The sequence below is a fragment of the Tachyglossus aculeatus genome, chromosome 1 (genome assembly GCF_015852505.1).
Source record: "Tachyglossus aculeatus isolate mTacAcu1 chromosome 1, mTacAcu1.pri, whole genome shotgun sequence".
NCBI classification, from domain to species: domain Eukaryota; kingdom Metazoa; phylum Chordata; class Mammalia; order Monotremata; family Tachyglossidae; genus Tachyglossus; species Tachyglossus aculeatus.
In genome coordinates this window covers 12714409-12738547 of record NC_052066.1, presented here as the reverse complement: position 1 = coordinate 12738547, position 24139 = coordinate 12714409, and the positions used below count along the sequence as shown (strand labels likewise).

The window sequence follows — 24139 nt, the reverse complement described above, 5'->3', positions numbered from 1 at the left end:
TGGGGATTAAGACCGTGAGCCCCCACGTGGGACAACCTGATCACCTTGTATCCCCCCCCAGCGCTTAGAACAGTGCGTGGCACATAGTAAGCGCTTAACAAATACCATCATTTTATTATTATACTGAACCTTGGGGTTGGTCCCTGGGCTACACGACTATCAGCCTATGGATTCAGCCTACCACTTGCCCCATTTGTATAGGGCCTAGTCAGACTGTGAGAGGATTTTTTTTTTCTTTTTATGATATTTGTTAAGCGCTTACTATGTGCCAGGCCGTGTACTAAGCGCTGGGGTAGATTCAAGCTGACCAAGTTCTCACATGGGGCTCACAGTCTTAATCCCCATTTTACAGATGAGGGAACTGAGGCCCAGGGAAGTGAAGTGACTTGCTCAAGGTCACAGAGCAGACAAGTAATTTTATTTATTTCTATTAAAGTCTGTCTCCCCCTCTTCACTGTTAATAATAATAATGGTATTTATTAAGTGCTTACTATGTGCAAAGCACTGTTCTAAGCGCTGGGGAGGTTCCAAGGTGATCAGGTTGTCCCACAGCGGGCTCACAGTCTTAATCCCCATTTTACAGATGAGGTAACTGAGGCACAGAGAAGTTAAGTGATTTGCCCAAAGTCACACAGCTGGCGATTGGCGGAGCAGGGATTTGAACCCATGACCTCTGACTCCAAAGCCCGGGCTCTTTTCCACTGAGCCACGCTGCTTCACATGTTAACTCATTGTGGGCAGGGAATGCGTCCATTATTTTGGTCTATTGTTCAAGTGCTTAGTACAGTGCCCTGCACACAGTAAACATTCAATAAATACAGAATGACGAGCGGCAGAGCTGGGATTAGAACTCAGATCCTTCTGACTACCAAGTCTGTGCCCTAGCCACTAGGCCATGCTGCTTCTCGGGTTTAATGGACAGAGAGAGAGAGAGTTACCCTTTGATCTTTCATCTCTACAGGGTGTCGGTGCCCACGTTCCCGGCTTACGGTCTAGGGTGGGGGCAGACAGTACTATTAATAAATAAAATCACTTGCCTGCTCTCTAACCTTGAGCAAACTTCTCTGGGCCTCAGTTCCCTCAACTGTACAATGGGCTTCATTCAGGACGCAGTTCGCCGGCCTGTCCAACCGCTGCTCTCCCCAAGCCAGGATACTGGGGGGGGGACCCTGAAACTCACAAGTGGTGCGGTCTAGTGGAAAGAGCCTGGGCCTGGAAATCACAGGCCCTGGGTTCTAATCCTGACTCCACCACATGCCTTCTGGATGACCTTGGGCCAGTCACTTCACCTCTGGTCGGGAATGCCCTCCCTCCTCAAATCTGACAGACAATGACTCTCAACCCCCTTCAAAGCCTTACTGAAGGCCCATCTCCTCCAAGAGGCCTTCCCAGACTAAGGCCCACTTTTCCTCCTCTCCCACTCCCTTCCGCATCACCCTGCCTCTCTCCTTTAGCTCATCCCCACTCCCGGCCCCATAATAATAATAATAATAACAATAGTGGCATTTATTAAGGGCTTACTATGTGCAAAGCACTGTTCTAAGCGCTGGGGAGGTTACAAGGTAATCAGGGTGTCCCTCTGGGGGCTCACAGCCTTAATCCCCATCACCCTGCCTCTCTCCTTTAGCTCATCCCCACTCCCAGCCCCATAATAATAATAACAATAATGGCATTTATTAAGGGCTTACTATGTGCAAAGCACTGTTCTAAGCGCTGGGGAGGTTACAAGGTAATCAGGGTGTCCCTCTGGGGGCTCACAGTCTTAATCCCCATCACCCTGCCTCTCTCCTTTAGCTCATCCCCACTCCCAGCCCCATAATAATAATAATAATAACAAAAATGGCATTTATTAAGCGCTTACTATGTGCAAAGCACTGTTCTAAGCGCTGGGGAGGTTACAAGGTAATCAGGGTGTCCCTCTGGGGGCTCACAGTCTTAATCCCCATCACCCTGCCTCTCTCCTTTAGCCCCACTCCCAGCCCCATGGCATATCTGTTTTATTTAGAGCCCCACTCTAGACTGTAAGCTCATTGTGGGCAGGGAGTGTCACTTTTTTGTTGTGTTGTGCTTTCCCAAGGGCTTAGAATGGTGCCCTGCACACAGTAAGCGCTCAGTAAATAAGATTATTTGAATGATTGAATGAATAAATGAATGAATGAACTTCTCTGGGCCGCAGCTCCCTCGTCTGCAAAATGGGGATTAATTCTTATTCCCTCCTCCCAAATTGTGAGCCCCACGTGCATCGGGAACGTGTCAAAAACGTTCGTCTTGTATCTACCCCAGCATTTCGCCGGGAGAAGCAGCATGACATAGCGGATAGAGCAGGGACCTGAGAGTCGGGTCACGAGTTCTAATCCCCGCTCCTCCACCTGTCCGCCGTGTGACCGCGGGCAAGTCACTTCATTCATTCATTCAATCAATCGTATTGATTGAGTGCTTACTGTGTGCAGAGCACTGTACTAAGCACTTGGAAAATACAATTCCAAGAGAAGAGAGAGAACTTCACTTCTCTGTGCCTTAGTTATCTCATCTGCAAAATGGGGGTTGAGACTGTGAGCCCCACGTGGGACAGGGACTGTGTCCGACCCGATTTGCTGTTTCCAACCCAGTAGTTAGTACAGTGCCTGGAACATAGTAAGCGCTTAACAAATACCATCATCATTATCATTATTATTATTATTATTATTATTTGAACAGTGCTTGGCACATAGTAAGTACTTAACTGCCGTAAAAGAAAAAAAAATCCGACGCTCCCATCTGAATTACTGTATTTCATTTTTTGTAAATGATGCTATTCCATCTGTGAGAAAAGATGCTGTCTCCAGCTGCTGAAATTTGGAGTTGCAGACCACGCCAAATTCTTCCCCTGGGACATTTTTGCCATACACTACTATTTCAGTTTTTTTTGTTCGACAGGTACGTCTGCTTCGTGTATTATATGGCAATGAAATTCATTCATTCAATCATTTTTTGAGCGCTTACTGTGTGCAGAACACTGTACTAAGCACTTGGAGAGTACTTGCACCTGAAACGCATTACGTTTTTGAAAATGTATTGTTAATTAGGAATCTATCTGGAAATGGCAATTTCACTAAGACCATGAAGCAAAAATACACGTATCTTCTCTCAGACCCATAAAAGTATGCTGAATTTAGAGAAGCAGCACAGCCTAAAAAAGGAGCGTTGTCCTGGGAGTCAGAAGGACCTGGGTTCCAATCCCAGCTCCGCCACTCGTCCCTCTCTTCATCCCCCTCATCTTACCTCCTTCCCTTCCCCACAGCACCTCTATATATGTATATATGTTTGTACATATTTATTACTCTATTTATTGATTGATTTTACTTGTACATATCTATTCTATTTATTTTATTTTGTTAGTACGTTTGGTTTTGTTCTCTGTCTCCCCCTTTTAGACTGTGAGCCCACTGTTGGGTAGGGACTGTCTCTATATGTCGCCAACTTGTACTTCCCAAGCGCTTAGTACAGTGCTCTGCACACAGTAAGCGCTCAATAAATACAACTGATTGATTGATTGATTCTCTGGGCCTCACAGTCCCTGTCCCACATGGGGCTCACAGTCTTAATTCCCATTTTGCAGATGAGGTCACAGAGGCCCGGAGAAGCGAAGTGACTTGCCCAAGGTCACCTAGCAGACAAGTGGCAGAGCCAGGATTAGAACCCAGCTCCTTCTGACTCCCAAGCCTAAGCTCTATCCACTAGACCACACTCCCTCCCCCTTGTTGCTTTATCTACAGAACCCCTAATGCCCTCACTGGAGATTTTGCGAACAATACGGTCTAGGGAGAAAAATACAGGAATGGGAGCCAGAAGATGTGTGTTTTAGTCCCACCTCTGCCACTGGCCTGCTGTGTGACCTTGGACAAGTCACTTACCCTCTCTGGGTCTTAGTTTCCGCCTCTATAAAAGGATGATGAAATGGGAAACAGTGTGGCCCAGTGGTAACAGCCCAGGGCTAGAAGGATAGAGCATGGCCCTAGGAGTCGGAAGGTCATGGGTTCTAATCCCTGCTCCGCCATTGGTCTGCTGTGTGACTCTGAGTGAGTCGCTTCACTTCTCTGGGCCTCAGTTACCTCATCTGGAAAATGGGGATTAAGACTGTGAGCAGCATGGTTTAGTGGAAAGAGCATGGGTTTGGAAGTCAGAGGTCATGGGTTCTAATCCTGGCCCCGCCACTTGTCAGCTGTGTGACTTTGGGCAAGTCACTTTACTTCTCTGTGCCTCCGTTACCTCATCTGAAAAATGGGGATTAAGACCGTGAGCCCCTCCTGGGACAACCTAATAACAGTGCTTGGCACACAGTAAGTGCTTAACAAATACCATCATTATTATTCTTATAATTATTCTCCGTGCCTCAATTACCTCATCTGTTAAATAGGGGTTGAGACTGTGAGCCCCACATGGGACAGGGACTGTGTCCAACTCAATTTGCTCATATCCACCCCAGCATTTAGTACAGTGCCTGGGACATATAGTAAGCGCTTAACAAATACCATCATCATCATCATTATTTAATTATTAAATTAAATGTACTTCTTTATGTATATTAATGTAGGTCTCCCCTTCTAGACTGTGAGCTCGATGAGGGCAGGGAATGTGTCCATTTATTGATTAATGTACTCTCCAAAGCGCTTAGTCCAGTGCTGTGCACACAGTAAGTGCTCAATAAATACGAGGGACTGATGGAAGAGCCGAGGGAATGTGTCCATTTATTGATTATTGTACGCTCCAAAGCGCTTAGTCCAGTGCTGTGCACACAGTAAGTGCTCAATTAGTACAAGGGATTGATGGAAGAGCCGAGGGAATGTGTCCATTTATTGATTATTGTACTCTCCAAAGCGCTTAGTCCAGTGCTGTGCACACAGTAAGTGCTCAATGAGTACAAGGGATTGATGGACGAGCCGAGGGTGGCCGGGAAACCTACCGTGTCGACTCCGGCCAGGAGCATTTCCGTCATGTTGGCGTAGATTTCTTCCAGCGTCAGCTCTTTGCTGAGCAGAAGGTGGGTGAGGAGTCCTCCTCGGACCCTCTCCCCTCGATCCAGTTGGGACTGGATGTCCCGTAACTTCTTGTCCACGTGGATTTGGCCTGTTTGGAAAAATGAAGGGCAAAGGGATTTTAGCACCCTCAGAAGGACGTGATTCTCTCCCACCCGGCTCAAAGCCGCCCACCCCGAACAGGAAAGAAGCAGCATGGCGTAGTGGGTGGGAGCCCGGGTTTGGGAGTCAGAAAGTCACCAGTTCTAATCCTGACTCTGCCACTTGTCCGCCGTGTGACCTTGGGCAAGCCGCTTCACTTCTCTGGGCCTCAGTTCCCTCATCTGTAAAATGGGGATTGAGACCGTGAGCCCCGTGAGGGACAGGGACTCTGTCAAAGCTGATTTGCTTGTATCCACCCCAGCACTTAGTACAGTACCTGGTACATAGTAAGTGCTTGATAAATACCATAATTATCATTGGTATTATTAGGTAACGGTAACAACTGTGATAGTCATTCAGTGTGTATTATGTGCCAAGCCCTGTGCTCAGTCATCATCATCATCATCATCATCAATCGTATTTATTGAGCGCTTACTATGTGCAGAGCACTGTACTAAGCGCTGGGAAGTACAAATTGGCAACATATAGAGACAGTCCCTACCCAACAGTGGGCTCACAGTCTAAAAGACTGCAAGTCCTGGGGCGGATACAAGGCCACCGGCTCAGGCACAGACCCTGTGTCCCACATGGGGCTTACAGTCTAGAGGGGAGGGAGAATCAACAGTGCTTGGCACATAGCAAGCGCTTAACAAATACCATAATTATTAATATTATTAACCAATCGACAGTATTTCTTCAGTGCTTTCTGTATGCAGAGTACTGTACTAAATGCTTTGGGACAGTACAACCTAACAGAGAAGGTATACATCATCATCATCAATTGTATTTATTGAGCGCTTACTGTATGCAGAGCACTGTACTAAGTGCTTGGGAAGTACAAGTTGGCAACATATAGAGACAGTCCCTACCCAATAGTGGGCTCACAGTCTAAAAGGGCTCACATGTTCTCTGCTGCCTACAAGGATGAGACCAGGATACAGACATTAATGTAAATAGATAATGGAAATGTACACAAATGCCGTGGGGCTGAGGGTAGGGTGAATAAAGGGCGCAAATCCAAGTACAAGGGCGATGCAGAAGGGAGTGAGAAAGGAGGAAGTGAGGGATTAGTCAGGGAAGGCCTTTTGGAGGAGAGGTGCTTTTAATAAGGCTTTGAAGGTCAGGAGAGTGAGTGCCTGTCTGCTAGAAAGAGGGAAGGAGTTTCAGGGCAGAGGCAGGTCGTGGGTGAGGGGTCGGCAGTGAAATAGACGGGACTGGCGTACAGTGAGTAGGTTGGCATCAGAGGGGCAAAGTGTGCGGGTTGGGTTGGAATAGAAAAATCAGAGAGGTGAGGTAGGAGAGGGCAAGGTGATTAAGTGCTTTAAAGCCAATGGTAAGGAGTTTCTGTTGGATGTGGAGGTGGATGGGCAACCCCTGAAAGGGCTTGAGGAGTGGGGGGAAACATGGACTGAATGTTTTTATAGAAAAATGATCCGGGCAGCAGAGCGAAGTGTGGACTGGAGTGGGGAGAGACAGGAAACAGGGAGGTCAGCAAGGAGACTGATGCAGTAGTCAAGCCAGGGTAGGATAAGTGTATGGATCAATGTGATAGTAGTTTGGATGGAGAGGAAAGGGTGGATTTTAATGACGCTGAGAAGGACGACCGACAAGATTTGGTGTCAGATTGAATACGTGGGTTGAAAAAGAGAGATGAGTCAAGGAGAAGAGGTATTTAACCCCCAATTTACAGGTGAGGGAACAGAGGCCCAGGGAAGTGAAGTGACTCGCCCGAGGTCACCCAGCAGGTGAGTGATTAGAACCCAGGTCTTCTGGCTCCCCAGCCTGGGCTCTTTCCACTAGGCCATGCTGCTTCTGGGTCCCGCCGGGTCCCTAAGAATACAGTACCTAAGAAGAGGGCCTCTCCTCTCCTCCCCGTCCTGTTTTGGCAGACTTACTAAATTTGAAGAGTCCATCCCAGGATCTGCAGAATTCCCTCCAGGGTTTCGGGATGAGTGGGCGGAGCCACCTGGGAATGGCCCCCGCATACATGGTGGTCTTGAACATGCTAAACATCAACTCCAGTGCTTCTATGTACTCTGAGGTCAGCTCGGGGATGGGGTCTTCCAGGCAGCCTAAACGGCACTCATACAGGATGGTGGCCACTCCTAGACACAGGGGTCAGGGGGAGAGACAAGGCCCATTTATAAAAGAGGAGGAGGGAGGAGGAGGAGGAGGAGTGGGGGGAGAAGGCAGAAGAAAGAAGAAGAGAAAAGAGAAGGAGAAGAGAAGGAGAAAAGAGAAGGAGGGGGGAGGAGGCTGAAGGAAGAGACGGAGAAAGAAGGAGGAGGAAAAAGGATGGAAGGAGGAGGAGAAAAAATAGAAGGGGGAGGAGGAAAAAGAAGAGAAGGAGAAGGAGGAGGAGGAGAAAGAATACAAGGAGAAGGAGGGGAAAGAATAGAAGGAGGAGAAAAGAGAAGGAGGAGAAAGAATGGAGGAGGAGGAGGAGAAACAATAGATGGAGGAGAACAAATAGAAGGAGAAAGAATAGAAGTACACTCGCCGCCTCAAATTCCTCTCCTCCAATGCTCTCCTGGACCCATCTAATCTGGCTTCAGTCCCCTCCACCCCACCGAACCAATCTCTCAAAGGCCGCTATTCATTCAGTATTTATTGAGCACTTACTGTGTGCAGAGCACTGCACCAAGTGCTTGGGAAGGACAAGTCGGCAGTGTATAGAGACGGTCCCTACCCAAAGGGCTCAGAGTCTAGAAGACCTCCTTTCTTCCAAATCCAATGCTCCTACTCTATCCTAATCCTCCTCCACTTCTCATCTGCCTTTAACACTGTCAACCGTCTCCTTCTCCTCAACACATTATCCAATCCTGGCTTCGCTGACTCCGTCCTCTCCTGGTTCTCCTCTTATCTCTCCGGCCATTCATTCTCAGTCTCCTTTGCAGGCTCCTCCTTTCCCTCCCATCCCCTTACTGTAGGGGTTCCTCAAGGGTTAGTTCTTGGTCCCCTTCTGTTCTCCACATATACTCACTCCCTTGGTGAGCTCATTCGCTCCCACGGCTTCAACTATCATCTCTACACAGACGACACCCAAATCTACATCTTCTCCCTTGTTCTCTCTCCCTCCCTCCAGGCTCGTATCTTCTCCTGCCTTCAGGACATCTCCATCTGGATGTCCGCCTGCCACCTAAAACTCAACATGCTCAAGACTGAACTCCTTATCTTCCCTCCCAAACCCAGTCTTCTTCCTGACTTTCCCATCACTGTGGACAGCACTACCATCCTTCCTGTCTCACAAGCCCGCAACTTTGGTGTCAAACTCGACTCTGCTCTCTCATTCACCCAACACATCCAATCCATCACCAAAACCTGCCGGTCTCAATTCCACAACATCACCAAGATCCGCCCTTTCCTCTCCATCCAAACCACTACCTTGTAATCCAACTGGATTACTGCCTCAGCCGCCTTTCTGATCTCCCAACCTCCTGTCTCTCCCTGCTTCAGTCTATACTTCACTCAGCTGCCCAGATTATCTTTGTACAGAAACACTCTGGGCATGTCACTCCCCTCCTCAAAAATCTCCAGTGGTTGCCTATCCACCTCTGTATGAAGAAAAAACTCCTCACTATTGGCTTCAAAGCTGTCCATCCCCTCGCCCCCTCCTACCTCCCCTCCCTTCTCTCCTTCTCCATCCCAGCCCGCACACTCCGCTCCTCTGGTGCCGCCCATCTCCTCACTGGGCCTCGTTCTCGCCTGTCCCGCCGTCAACCCCTGGCCCACATCCTACCTCTGGCCTGGAATGACCTCCCTCTTCACATCCACCAAAATATCACACTTCCCCCCTTCGAAGCCCTTCTGAAAGCTCACCTCCTCCAGGAGGCCTTCCCAGACTAAGCCCCCCTTTTCCTCTGCTCCTCCTCCCCATCGCCCCGACTCCCTCTCTCTGCTCTAGCCCCCTCCCCGCCCCAAAGCACTTGTGTACATATGAACATATTTATTATTCTGTTTATTTTATTAACTATGTGAATATATCTATAATTCTATTTATTTATATTGATGCTATTGATGCCTGTTTACTTGTTTTGATGTCTGTCTCCCCCTTCTAGGCTGTGAGTCCGTTGCTGAGTAGGGAATGTCTCTATTTGTTGCTGATTGTACTTTCCAAGCACCTAGTACAGTGCTCTGCACACAGTAAGCGCTCAATAAATGATTGTATGAATGAATGAACTAAAGCAAATCTGTGTGATATGGTGGTGGGTGGGAAACCACTGGAGGTTCTTGAGGAGTGGGAAAACATGGCCTGACGTTTTTGTAGAAAAATGATCTAGGCAGCAGAGAGAATTATGGACCGGAGTGGGGAGAGACAGGAGAAAGGGAGGTCAGCAAGGAGGCTGATGCACTAATCCAGTTTGGATGGAAAGGAAAGGGAGGATTTTAGTGATGTCTTTGAACCAACAGTGATGGATTAAATGTGTGAGTCAAATGAGAGGGGAGTCAAGGATAACATCAACAGTACTGGCTTGTGAGACAGGAAGGACGGTGGTGCCATCTACGGTGATGGAAAAGTGATGGGGAGGACGGGCTGTGGATGGGAAGATAAGGAATTCTGCTTTGGGAATGTTAAGTTTGAGGGGATGGCAGGATATCCAAGTAGAGATGGCTTGAAGGCAGGAGGAAATGCGAGACTGCAGAGCGGGAGAGAGATCAGGGCTAGAGATGTAGATTTGGGAATCATCTGCATAGAGGTGGGAGTTGAAGCCATGGGAGCAAATGAGTTCTCCAAAGGAGTGGGTGGAGATGGAGAAGAGAACTTGAGGGAACTCCACAGCGCTACTATTATTACTAGTTGAGAAGCAGAGTGGCTCAGTGGAAATAGCCCGGGCTTTGGAGTCAGAGGTCATGGGTTCAAATTCCGGCTCCGCCAACTGTCAGCTGTGTGACTTTGGACAAGTCAGTTAACTTCTCTGTGCCTCAGTTACCTCATCTGTAAAATGGGGATTAAGACTGTGAGCCACCCGTGGGACAACCTGATCACCCTGTAACCTCCCCAGTGCTTAGAACAGTGCTTTGCACATAGTAAGTGCTTAATAAATGCCATAATAATTATTATTACTACTACTGCTACTTGTGCTGCTGCTACTCCTCCACTTCTTCCTCCCTGTCCTCCTCCTCCTCCTGCTGCTGCTGCTGCTCCTCCTCCTCTTCCATCTCCTCCTGCTACACCCAGCGTGGCTCAGTGGAAAGAGCCTGGGCTTTGGAGTCAGAGGTCAAGGGTTCAAATCCCAGCTCCGCCACATGTCTGCTGTGTGACCTTGGGCAGGTCACTTAACTTCTCGGAGCCTCAGTTACCTCATCTGTAAAATGGGGATGATGACTGTGAGCCCCACGCGGGACAACCTGATCACCTTGTATCCCCCCCCAGCACTTAGAACAGTGCTTTGCACATAGTAAGCGTGCTTAACAAATGCCATCGTTATTATTATTATTATTACTCCTCCTCCTGCTACTCCTCCCCCCTCCGGTTTTGGAGGATTAGAGAGGGAAAGCAAGCAAAACCAAGCCCAACACTTCCCCATCAGGTGACCCCCCCTCGGCTCCCTCCTCTCCCGGGCCCGGGCTCAGCTCCCTGGCCTCCCCACAGCACTCTCTGACCAGGCTGTACCTTCCATGGAGTACTTGAAGAAGAGATCGTTAACGTTGGTGACGGTTTCCCCATCCGCCTCTTGGCTCCGGAGGGTGTAGATTCTCTTAATCAAGTCGGCGATGACCTGGTTGACTTCTCCGGAAAAAACAGCCACATCTTTGGGTTTCAGAATTCTTTGCCTTAGGACACTCCTCATCTTTAGCCACTGCTCTCCCTCCCTGAAGGGGGAAGAAAACAACCGAAGTTCATGACTGGCGGGATCAATCAATCAATCAATCGTATTTATTGAGCGCTTACTGTGTGCAAAGCACTGTACTAAGCACTTGGGAAGTACAAGTTGGAAACACATAGAGACAGTCCCTGCCCAACAGCGGGCTCACAGTCTAGAAGGGGGAGACAGACAACAAAACCAAACATACTAACAAAATAAAATAAATAGATATGCACAAGTAAGAGAAATAAATAGAGTAATAAATATGTACAAACATATATGCATTCGGACTCTTCCTCCCTGCTCCCTCTGCTTGGGAATCATTACGATCTGTCAGTACTCCTCATTAGATAGTACCACGGGCTGCCCGAAAAACAAACAAATAGATTTTGGAGCAAATTAAGCCAGAGTGGTCTTTGGAAGGCCAAATGACTCAACTTAGATTAGTATATTTTGGACGCATAATCAGGAGGACTGATTCTGTGAAGAAGACGCTAATGCTAGGAAAAGTCCAGGGAACACGTGGAAGAGGCAGTCCGGCAGCTGGATGGATAGAGACCCTAACAACGATAACGGAAGAACCGTTAGCAAGGTTACGGATTATATCATCATCAATCGTATTTATTGAGCGCTTACTATGCGCTTACTCTGATGATATCAGAGAGACATTCTGAAGAAAATATATCCATAGTGTCTCTATGAATCAGAAACGACTCAACGGCACTTTCATTCATGCATTCATTCGTTCAACTGTACTTGTCGAGTGCTTACTGTGTGCACAGCACTGTACTAAACGCTTGGGAGAGTACAATAGAAAAATACACAGATACACTCCCTCGATAATAATAATAAAGCTGCTTAAACTGTAAGCTCATTGTGGGCCGGGAATGTGTCTACTGTTCTATTGCACTCTCCCAAGCGCTTAGTATAGTGCTCTGCACATGGTGGGTGCTCAATAAATACAACTGAATGAATGAATGACTCCACTCACCCCGAGTGAAGGCGAGAGATATGTGCCGAGAAAGAGAGCTGGAGGAGAGGACCATGCCAGGGTCAGGGGGTGGGAGTCAATATTCGCCTCCCCTCCCCGCAACCCCATGGCCCTTATGTTCATACCTTTAAAGTCTATAATTATTTATCTATATTAATGACAATCATGCTCACCATCGTGAAAGCCTTATTAAAATCACAGCTCCTCCAAGAGACTTTCCCTGACTAAACTTTCTTTTCCCCCACTCTTTCCCCACTATGAATCACCCTTGCTCTTGGATTTGTACCCTTCATTCACCCCCAGCCCCACGGCACTTATGTGCACATCCGTAATTTATTTTAACATCTGTCTCCCCCTCATGACCCTAAACTCCTGTGTGCATGTCTATTAACTCTTATATTGTACTCTCCCAAACACGTAGGACAGCGCTCTGCACATAGCTAGCATTCAATAAGTACAATCGATTGATTGTTTCCCCCTCAAAACTGTAAGTTCGTTGTGGGCAGGAAATGACCACCGACTCTGTGGTACAGTGGATAGAGCATGTGCCTGGGAGTCAGATGGACCTGGGTTCTAATCCTGACTCTGCCACTTGTCTGCTGTGTGATCTTGGGCAAGTCACTTGCCTTCTCTGTGCCTCAGCTACCCCACCTGTAAAATGGGGATTAAGAGTGTGAGCCCCCATGTGGGACCCAACCTGATTAACCTGTAGCTACCCCAGTGCTTGGCACACACTAAGTGCTCAATAAGTATCATTATTATTATTATTATTACCATCAACCCAAGCACTTAGTTGAGTGCTCTGCACAGAGGAAGCGCTCCAATAAATACCAATGGGACTGTGAGCTCATTTCTGGGCAGGGGAGAGTCACCGTTTATTGTGGTATTGTAATAACAATTTTGGTATGGTAATTATGGTATTTGTTAATCAATCGTATTTATTGAGCGCTTACTGTGTGCAGAGCACTGTACTAAGCATTTAAGTGCTTACTATGGGGCATGCACTGTTCTAAGAGCTGGGGTAGATACAAGGTGGTCAGGTTGTCCCATGTGGGACTCACAGTTTTAATCCCCACTTTACAGATGAGGTACCTGAAGCCCAGAGAAGCTAAGTGGCTTCCCAAGGTCACACAGCAGACAAGTGGCTGAGCTGGAATTAGAACTCATGTCCTCAGACTCCCAAGCCCACGCTCTTTCCACTACGCCAGGTTGCTTCTCCGTACCTTCCCCAAGTGCTCAGCCCAGCGCTCTGCCCGGGGAAGCGTTCCTATAAATGCCGATGGGTGATGGAGGAACCGACGGAGCCGTACTCACGCGGAAATCAGGCCCGTGGCTCGCGCGCGGAGGTCTCTGTACTCCTGCCAGGATCCCATGTCGGCCCTCTGGGGGGCCGGCCCCTCAGCCCTGAGGACCTGGGCCACCATGTCACGGTCGGCGATGGACACCACAAACTGGGGGCCGAAGTGAGACTTGAAGATCTTCCCGTATTCCCGGCTGTGTTTTTGCTGCCAGAGTGCAAAGAACAGACACTGAGGAGAGAAGACGGGCCCGGCCGCCCACCCATTCCCCCTCTCCACCCCCCACTCAGGCCCGGAGGTCTGGTCCACCCTCGCCATCGAGATGACCCCCGCTGACCACCATGGGCAGGGCCAGACCAAGCCCCTCCACACGCCCACGGCATGTGTCTCTCGTGGCCCCGTCATCATCATCAATTGTATTTATTGAGCGCCTACTGTGTGCAGAGCACTGTACTAAGCGCTTGGGAAGTACAAATTGGCAACATATAGAGACAGTCCCTGCCCAACAGTGGGCTGACAGTATTTTACTTGTACATATCTATTCTATTTATTTTATTTTGTTAGTATGTTTGGTTTTGTTCTCTGTCTCCCCCTTTTAGACTGTGAGCCCACTGTAGGGTAGGGACTGCCTCTATATGTTGCCAATTTGTACTTCCCAAGCGCTTAGTACAGTGCTCTGCACATAGTAAGCGCTCAATAAATACGATTGATGATTGATGAGAGGCCCCCGGAGGGAAGAACAGGCTATCCAACATGGAATCGCATGGAACACAGAACCCTCTTCCCTTACCCCAACAACCCATGGGGGGCACGGTTTCCCTTCTGCTTTTTGGAGAAATTATTACAAGTCAGGAAACATTAAATTTATTTTAGACTGTGAGCCCACGGTTGGGTAGGGACTGTCTCTATATGTTGCCAACTTGTACTTCCCAAGCGCTTAGTACAGTGCTCTGCACACAGTAAGTTCTCAATAAATATGAATGATTGATTGATTGATTAAATTTATAATACTGCTTGTTATTAATGTATTTGTTAAATGCTTACCGTGTGCCAGGCACTGTACTAAGCGCTGGGGTGGGGATAAGCAAATTAGGTTGGACACAGTCCCTGTCCCACATGGAGCTCAGAGTCTCAATCCCCATTTTACAGATGAGGTAATTGAGGTTCAGAGAAGTGAAGTGACTTGCCCAAGGGCACACCGCAGATAAGTGGCAGAGCCAGGATTAGAACCCATGACCCTCTGACACCCAAGCCCAGGCTCTTTCCACTATGCCAGGCTGCTACATTTATCTCCCCATATTAGAGTGGAAGCTTCCCTGTGGCCAGGGAACACGCCCCTTCTTTATAATTTCCGGAGTGCCCAGAATATTGAGCATTTACCGTGTGCAGAGCACTGTACTAAACACTTGGGAGAGTACAAATGACAAAAAGCAAACACATAAAGAGAAGTGGCGTGGCTCAATGGAAAGAGTACAGGTTTGGAGTCAGAGGTCATGGGTTCAAATCTCAGCTCCACCAATTGTCAGCTGTGTGACTTTGGGCAAGTCACTTAACTTCTCTGGGCCTCAGTTACCTCGTCTGTAAAATGGGGATTAAGACTGTGAGCCCCCCGTGGGACAACCTGATCACCTTGTCACCTCCCCAGCGCTTAGAACAGTGCTTTGCCCACAGTAAGCGCTTAATAAATGCCATTATTATTATTCCCTGCCCACCATGAGATTACAGTCTAGAACAGCTTACTGTTCTAGAGCCTAGAAGAGTTGATAAGCAGCGTGGTCTAGAGGATAGAGCACGGGTCTGAGAATCAGAGACTCTGGGTTCTAATGCCGGCTCTGCCCCTTGGCTGTTGTGAGATCTTGGGAAAGTCACTTCACTTCTCTGGGCCTCAGTTACCTCGTCTGTAAAATAGGGATTAAGAGTGTAAGCCCCACATAGGACAGGGACTGTGTTCAACCTGATTCACTTAGATATACCCCGGTGCTTAGAACAGTGCTTGGCACAAACTAATGATAAACACATGCTAAGTGCTTACCATTCAAAACAAAACAACAGTTTGTTGCACCCAGGCGTTCATTAAATACTCATTCATTCATTCAATCATATTTATTGAGCGCTTACTGTGTGCAGAGCACTGTATTAAGCACTTGGGAAGTACAAGTTGGCAACATATAAAGACGGTCCCTACCCAACAACAGGCTCACCGTCTAGAAGGGGGAGACAGATAATATCACTATTACTGCTACTATTTCTACAATTATTACTAGTAGACTGTGAGCTCGTTGTGGGCAGCGAATGTCTGCTGGTTGTTATACTGTACTCTCCCAAGTGCTTAGTACAGAGTTTTGCACACAGAAAGTGCTCAATAAATACAACTGAGTGAATACTACTACTACTACTACTACTACTACTACTACTACTACTACTGACCAGGGTTCTAATCCCGACTCTGCCATTTGTCTGCTGTGTGACCTTGGGCAACTCACTTGACTTCTCTAGGCCTCAGTTTCCTCAGCTATAAAACAGGGATTCAATATCTGTTCTCCCTCCTACTTAGACTATGAGCCTCAGGCAGGAGAGGTTCTGTGTCCAAACTGATCGTTGTTGGGTAGGGACCGTCTCTAGATGTTGCCAACTTGGACTTCCCAAGCGCTTAGTACAGTGCTCTGCACACAGTAAGCGCTCAATAAATTTAATGAATGAATTTAATGAATGAATGAATTAGCTTAGAACTAGCGCTTAGAACAGTGCCTGACACACAGTAAGCGCTTTAACAAATATCATTGTTGTTATTATCATTATTATTACTACTATTGTTACTACTACTACCACCACTGCTACCACTCGTAACTGCTTGCTTTCCTAATCATCTGTATCACTCCAGAGCACTAAAACAAGCCAAGCGCTAGAAGCAACATTTAGAGTGAAAACCCAGGGCTCTCTCAAAAAACGGGAGTCAAGTTGGTTTCTAACAAATAAGATACAGAGGAATAACCATACATTAGACTTGGAGAACTCATTCGCCCCCACGGCTTCAACTACCTTCTCTATGCGGATGTTACCCAAATCTACATCTCTTCTGTTCTCTCTCCAGGCTCACATCACCTCCTGTTCCAGACATTTAACTCCCTCCTCAGGCCCCCTGTTCCTCCCCCTCCCCCATCCCTCACCCCCAACGATCTGGCCACCTACTTCATTAGGAAAATTAACACCATCAGGTCTGAGCTCCCCAAAGTCACCCCTCTCCCTTCTCTTTCTCCCCGGCTCTTGACCTCCTCTTCTACTTTCCCACCCTTCCCAGCAGTATCTTCAGATGAGATTTCCTCCCTCCTCTCAAGTGCCACCCTTCCACCTGTGCTTCGGACCCCATTCCCTCTCACCTTATAAAAACTCTCACCCCTTCCCTCAACTTCCATCTTCAATCACTAACTTTCTAACGGCTTCTTCCCCTCTGCCTTCAAACATGCCTACGTCTTCCCCATCCTAAATAAACCCTTCCTTTACCCTACAGCCCCCTCCAGTTATCACCCCATCGCCCTTCTGCCCCTCCTTTCCAAACTCCTAGAGCAAGTTGTCTACACTCGCTGCCTTGAATTCCTCTCCGCCAACTCTCTCCTGGACCCCCTCCAATCTGGCTTCCATCCCCTCCACTCCACCAAAACTGCCCTCTCAAAGGTCACCAATGACCTCCTTGCCAAATCCAATGGCTCCAACTCTATCTTAATCCTCCTCGACCTCTCAGCTGACTTTGACACTGTCAACCATCCCCTTCTCCTCAACCCGTTATCCAACCTTGGCTTCACGGACTCCATCCTCTCCTGGTTCTCCTCATCTCTCTGGCCGTTCATTCTCAGTCTCCTTTGCGGGCTCCTCCTCCCCCTCCCATCCCCTTACTGGAGGGGTTCCTCAAGGGTCAGTTCTTGGTCCCCTTCTATTCTCCATCTATACTCACTCCCTTAGTGAACTCATTCACTCCCATGGCTTCAATTATCATCTCTACGCAGAAGATACCCTAATCTACATCTCCTCCCCTGTTCTCTCTCCCTCCCTCCCTCCAGGCTCGTATCTCCTCCTGCCTTCAGGACATTTCCACCTGGATGTCCGCCCACCACCTAAAGCTCAACATGTCCAAGACTGAGCTCCTTATTTTCCCTCCCAAACAATGTCCTCTCCCTGACTTTCCTGTCACTGTGGACGGCACTACCATCCTTCCCGTCTCACAAGCCCGCAACCTTGGGGTCATCCTTGACTCCGCTCTCTTTCACCCCACACATCCAAAACGTCACCAAAATCTGCTGGTCTCACCTCCACAACATCACCAAGATCCGCCCTTTCCTCTCCATCCAAACCGCTACCTTGTTAGTACAATCACTCATCCTATCCCAACTGGATTACTGCCTCAGCCTCCTTTCTGACCTCCTCTCCCCGCTTCAGTCTATACTTCACTCAGCTGCCCGGATTATCTTTGTACAGAAACACTCTGGGCATGTCACTCCCCTCCTCAAAAATCTCCAGTGGTTGCCTATCCACCTCTGTATGAAGCAAAAACTCCTCACTATTGGCTTCAAAGCGCTCCATAACCTTGCCCCCTCCTACCTCCCCTCCCTTCTCTCCTTCTCCATCCCAGCCCACACACTCTGCTTCTCTGGTGCCGCTAATCTCTCACTGTACCTCGTTCTCGTCTGTCCCACCATCGACCCCCAGCCCACGTCCTACCACCGGCATGGAATGCCCTCCCTCTTCACATCAGCCAAACTAGCTCTCTTCCCCCCTTCAAAGCCCTACTGAGAGCTCACCTCCTCCAGGAGGCCTTCCCAGACTGAGCCCCCTTCTTCCTCTGCTCCTCCTCCCCTCCCCATCACTCCTACTCCCTCCCTCTTCTCTACCACCTCCCTGCCTCACAGCACTTGTGTATATATTTATTATATTAATGATGCGTGTATATCTATAATTGTATTTATTTTGATGCTATTGATGCCTGTTTACTTATTCTGCTTTGTTGTCTGTCTCCCCCCTTCTATACTGTGAACCCGTTGTTGGGTAGGGATTGTCTCTATCTGTTGCCAAATTGTACTTTCCAAGCGCTTAGTACAGTGCTCTGCACACAGCAAGCACTCAATAAATACAATTGAATTAATGAATTAGATCTCTACTGGATGTCCTCCTGCCACCTCAAACTCAAGTCCAAAACAGAGCTCCTTATCTTCCCACCCAAACCCTGTTCCCTCCTGGACTTCCCCATCACTATGGACGTCACCACCAACCTTCCTGTCTCACAAGCCCGTAACCTTGGTATTAACCTTGACTCCCCTCTCATTCAACCCACATATTCAATCCATCTCCAAATCCTATTGGTCCCACCTTCACAACATCACTAAAATCCACCCTTTCCTCTCCATCCAAACTGCTACCACATTAATACACTCATCGTATCCCACCTAGATTACTGCATCAGGCTTCTTTCTGACCTCCCAGCCTCCTGCCTCTCCCCTCTCCCGTCCTTACATCATGCCAGTGCCCAGGTCATCTTTCTACAAAAATGTTCAGGACATGCCATCCTACCTCCCCAGAAATCTCCAGTGGTTGCCTATCAACCTTAGCATGAAGCATTTTTCCTCAAAAATCTCCAGTGGCTACCATTCAACCTGCGCATCAGGCCTTACCTCCTTCCCCTCCCCACAGCACCTGTATACATATATATATATATATATATGTTTGTACGCATTTATTACTCTATTTATTTGTGCATATTTATTCTATTTATTTTGTTAATATGTTTTGTTTTGATCTCTGTCTCCCCCTTCTAGACTGTGAGCCCACTGTTGGGTAGGGACTGTCTCTATATGTTGCCAACTTGTACTTCCCAAGCACTTAGTACAGTGCTCTGCACACAGTAAGCGCTCAATAAATACGATTGAATGAATGAATGAAGCAAAAACTCCTCACTCTGGGCTTCAAGGCTCTCCATCCCCTCACCCCCTCCTCCCTCCCCTCCCTTCTGTCCTTCTCCATCCCAGCCCGCACCCTCCGCTCCTCTGGTGCCGCTCACCTCCTCACTGTACCTCGTTCTCACCTGTCCCACCACCGACCCGCAGCCCACATCCTACCTCTGGCCTGGAATGCCCTCCCTCCTCACATCCGCCAAACTAGCTCTCTTTCCCCCTTCAAAGCCCTACTGAGAGCTCACCTCCTCCAGGAGGCCTTCTCAGACTAATCCCCCCTTTTCCTCATCTCCAACTCCCTTCTGTGTCGCCCTGACTTACAAGTTTATTTGTATTGATGTCTGTCTCCCTCCCTCTAGACTGTACGCTCGTTGTGGGCAGGGAATGTCACTATTTATTGTTCATTCATTCTTTCAATCGTATTTATGGAGCGCTTACTGTGTGCAGAGCACTGGACTAAGCGCTTGGGAAGTCCAAGTTGGCAACGTATAGAGACGGTCCCTACCCAACAGTGGGCTCACGGTCGAGAGCCCACTAGATTGTTGTTGTATTGTACTTTCCCAAGCGCTTAGTACAGTGTTCTGCACACTGTAAGTGCTCAATAAATACGACTGAATGAATGATTGAATGAATTTCCTCCTCCTTGCCCCACAGCATTCAAACCTGTCATGGATTTATTTCTATTAATGTCTGTCTCCCTCCCCGGCCTGTAAGCTCTTTGTGGGCAGGGAACGTGTCTGTTATATGGTTATACTGTACCCTCCCAAGGGCTTAGCCCAGTGCTCCGCACATAAAAAGGGGATTCAATTCCTGTTCTCCATCTTGATTGGATCCCAGTGCTCAGGACGGTGCTTGACACATAATTAGCACTTAGCAAGTACCATGGACAAAGAGTTTACCTTCTAGCTGGGAATAATGTAATTCAATTCAGTCGTGTTCATCGAGTTCTTATTGTGTGCAAAGCACTGTACTTTGGGCAGTGGACAATATATGGACACAGGGTGACAGACGATGTGACTAAATAAATAAACCGCAGTTGAGAGCTCACCTCCTCCAGGAGGCCTTCCCAGACTGCGCCCCCTCCTTCCTCTCCCCATCCCCCCCCTTACCTCCTTCCCCTCCCCACAGCACCTGTAGATATGTACATATGTTTGTACGTATTTATTACTCTATTTGGACATATTTATTCTATTTATTTTACCTTGTTAATATGTTTTGTTTTGCCGCCTGTCTCCCCCTTCTAAACTGTGAACCCGCTGTTGGGTAGGGACCGTCTCTATATGTTGCCAACTTGCACTTCCCAAGCGCTTAGTACAGTGCTCTGCACACAGTAAGCGCTCAATAAATACGACTGAATGAATGAATGAGTGGTAGGAGCTCAATAGAGCGGAACGAGTGAATGAATGAATTTCCTGTCAGGCGAAGCGGAGAAGGCGCGCATGCGCGCAGCCAACCTGGGCTAGGACCAGGCGCTGGAATGTGGGCGGCCCCGCCCCCGCCGCCACGAGGCCCCGCCCACCCTACACCGCCTCCGCCAATGGGGAAAGGCCCCGCCTATAGCCCCGCCCCCGACCGGTCCCAGGGGCCTCAGTGGTCTCCTAGGCAACCGCCGCCCCCACGTGACTCGCCCGGCCGCGCGGGGGACCGCGCTAAGCCCTGGGGCCCGGAGGGGATGGGAGCGAGGGAAGGAAAAGGAGGGAAGGAAGGGAGGAGGAGGGAAGGAAGGGAGAAAGGAAGAAAAAGGAGGGAGGGGAGAAAGGAAGAAAAAGGAGGGAAGGGGGAAAGGAAGAAAAAGGAGGGAAGGGGGAATGGAAGAAAAAGGAGGGAAGGGGGAATGGAAGAAAAAGGAGGGAAGGGGGAAAGGAAGAAAAAGGAGGGAAGGGAGGGAAGAAAGGAAAGGAGGGAATAAAAGAAAGGAAAGGAAGGAAGAAAGGAAAGGAAGAAAAGAAAGGAAAGGAGGGAAGAAAGCAAAGGAGGGAAGGAAGAAGGGGAAGGGAGGAAGGAGGGAAGGAAGGAAAAAAGGAGGGAAGGGAGGGAAGAAAGGGAGGGAGGGAAGGAAGAAAGGGGCTCCGTTTCAATCAATCGTATTTATTGAGCGCTTACTGTGTGCAGAGCACTGTACTAAGCGCTTGGGAAGTACAGGTTGGCAACATATAGAGACAGTCCCTACCCAACAGTGGGCTCACAGTCTAAAAAGGGGAGACAGAGAATAAAACCAAACACACTAACAAAATAAAATAGAATAGATATGTACAAGTAAAATAAATAGAGTAATAAACATGTACAAACATATATACATATATACAGGTACTGTAGGGAAGGGAAGGAGGTAAGATGGGGGGATGGAGAGGGGGACGAGGGGGAGAGGAAGGAAGGGGCTCAGTCTGGGAAGGCCTCCCGGCTTTCCCCTCCGCTGCCCCCGCCCTCAGGGGGGGTTCGTCTTCTCCTCCCTTCCCTATCACACTCCTTCCTTTACTCGTTCGGTTGTATTTATTGAGCGCTCACTGTGTGCGGGGCACCGGGCTTCCTCCTCCGCTCCCCGCACTCTCAGCCGCCCTCGGGGGTGTCCTTCTCCCTTCTCCGCGCTCCCCGTCCCGGCACTGAGAACGGTGCTTGGCACATAGTAAGCGCTTAAATACCGTTATTGTTATTATTATTATTATTATTGTTATTATTATTATTATTATTATAGAAGCATCGTGGCTCAGTGGCAAGAGCCCGGGCCTGGGAGTCTGATCATGGGTCCAAATCCCGGCTCTGCCAATTGTCAGCTGTGTGACTTTGGGCATGTCACTTCACTGGGCCTCAATCACCTCATCTGTGCAATGGGGATGAAGACTGTGAGCCCCCCCCGTGGGACAACCTGCTTAACCTTGTATCCTCCCCGGCGCTTAGAACAGTGCTTGGCACATAGTAAGCGCTTAACAAATGCCATCGTTATTACTGTTGCCGTTGGTTGGGCCTTAGGGTCCCCCCTTCTTCGGGTTCTCTTCACGCAGAGAAGCAGCGTGGCTCAGTGGAAAGAGCCCGGGCTTTGGAGTCGGTGGTCATGGGTTCAAATCCCCACTCTGCCAACTGTCATCTGTGTGACTTTGGGCAAGTCACTTCACTTCTCTGTGCCTCAGTTCCCTCAGCTGTAAAATGGGGATTGACTGTGAGCCCCCTGTGGGACAACCTAATCACCTTGTAACCTCCCCAGCGCTCAGAACAGTGCTTTGCACATAGTAAACACTTAATAAATGTCATTATTTATTCTTTTAGACTGTGAGCCCACTGTTGGGTAGGGACTGTCTCTATGTGTTGCCAATTTGTACTCCCCAAGCGCTTAGTACAGTGCTCTGCACATAGTAAGCGCTCAATAAATACGATTGATTGATTGATTGATTATTATTATTATTATTCCCCGTCCCATGAGACGCCCTCGGGGGCTTCCCTCCCTCCCCACCGGGCCAGGAGTCGCCCCCTTCAGGTTGCCCCGTGCCCTGGCCCGGCGGCCCCGCCCCCCACGGGCTCTTCAAGCGATTCCATTGGCTGTGCGGAGAGCCAGTTTAGGGATCAGCCAATAGCGGAGCTCGGCGCCTCCGCCCCGCCCCTCCTCTCCCCGCCCCCTCGAGCGATTCCATTGGCTGTCCGGAGAGCCAGTTTGGGGATCAGCCAATAGCAGAGCTCGGCGCCCCCCTCCACCTCCCGGTCCTCACCGCCGCGCGAAATTGTGGCTGAATTGTAGTGCCCAAGCGCTGGGGCCGGGGCTCTGCCCATAGTCAGCGCTCCATAAATACGACTGAATGAATCGTCTTACCTCATCCGTAAAATGGGGACTGAGAGCCCCACGTGGGACCACCGGATAACCTTATTGAAGCGCTCAGTCCAGTGCTCGGCGTACTGTAAGCGCTCAATAAATACGATTGAATAAATGAATGAGTGAATGAATGACTCTCACCGGGGCGGGCACCGGGAGGGAGAGGGCTGGTGCCCGCCCCGACGGTCGCGTCCTGCCCCTCGCTTTCGGCGGTACCTGGATCTCGTGGATGCGGGCGAAGCCGTCCCGCCAGAAGAACTCCACCAGGTTGGACAGGGTCCTGGGCCCCGGCATTTCCGACAAGGTCTTCACCGCTCGGGGCGGCTCCTCCTCCGGCGGCTCCTCCTCCTCCTCCGGCTGCTGCTGCTGCTGCTCCTCCTCCGGCCGCTGCCCCGCCTCCTCCTCCGCGCCGCCCTCCGTCCGCCCGGCCGGGGGTCCCGGGCCGCCCCAGAGCGGGGGCCGGCGGTGGAGGCGGAGGGCGGGGAGCGGCCGGGGCCCGAGGCCCCCGCCCCGGGGCTGCAGCCCCCGCCCGCAGCGGCTCAGCAGGATCCGGGGCAAACAGGCCATCCGAGCGGAGGAGCGGGCGCCTCTCCGGATGGCACGGCACCGCCCGGCCCGGGATCGAGGACGGGGCCCCCGCCACCCGCCGAAGCCCGACCCTTCTGCCGCCGCCGCCCCACGACTCGTCCCATTTTGAGGGACGGGGCAACACGGGGCGGGGCTTCATCGCTGAGGGGGCGGGGATTGGCCGGTGGGGTGCGACCGGGGCGGGGATTGGCCAATGGGGTGTGTCCGGGGGCGGGGCCTGGTTGAGGGGCGTGTTCGGGGCGGGGCTTCGACGAGGGGGCGGGGCCGGGATTAGCCAATGGGGCGTGTCCGGGGGCGGATCTTAGTCGAGGGGTGTGGCCGGGGCGGGGATTGGCCAATGGGGGTTGTCCGGGGGCGGGGCTCCGCCGAGGAGGCGGGGCCTGGGCGGGGATTGGCTGACTGGGGGGGTCCTCCGGGGGCGGGGCTTAGTTGAGGGGCGGGCTCCTCCCCCCCCATCTTCCCACTCAGGCCCCCGGCAGGTTGGACGGTACCGCTGTCAGTCATTCCGTCGGTCAGCTAGTCAGTCAGTCAGTAATTCAGTCAATCATTCACTGTCAGTCC

At 49.8% G+C, this 24139-nt stretch overlaps 1 protein-coding gene across 1 annotated transcript in view; it reads right to left on the bottom strand.

Annotated features, from left to right (window-relative positions):
* The window catches only part of LOC119936206 (cytochrome P450 27C1), a 44674-nt gene extending 21117 nt beyond the window's left edge, over window positions 1–23557 (bottom strand). The window contains exons 1-6 of the mRNA XM_038755721.1: window positions 23387–23557; window positions 23207–23296; window positions 13269–13459; window positions 10771–10970; window positions 7052–7261; window positions 4943–5106 (exon numbers count right to left, since the gene is read on the bottom strand). Of these exons, the coding sequence (XP_038611649.1) occupies window positions 4943–5106; window positions 7052–7261; window positions 10771–10970; window positions 13269–13459; window positions 23207–23296; window positions 23387–23557 (1026 nt within the window). The remainder of the gene's footprint in view (window positions 1–4942; window positions 5107–7051; window positions 7262–10770; window positions 10971–13268; window positions 13460–23206; window positions 23297–23386) is intronic.
* Between the last annotated feature and the right edge of the window lie 582 nt (window positions 23558–24139).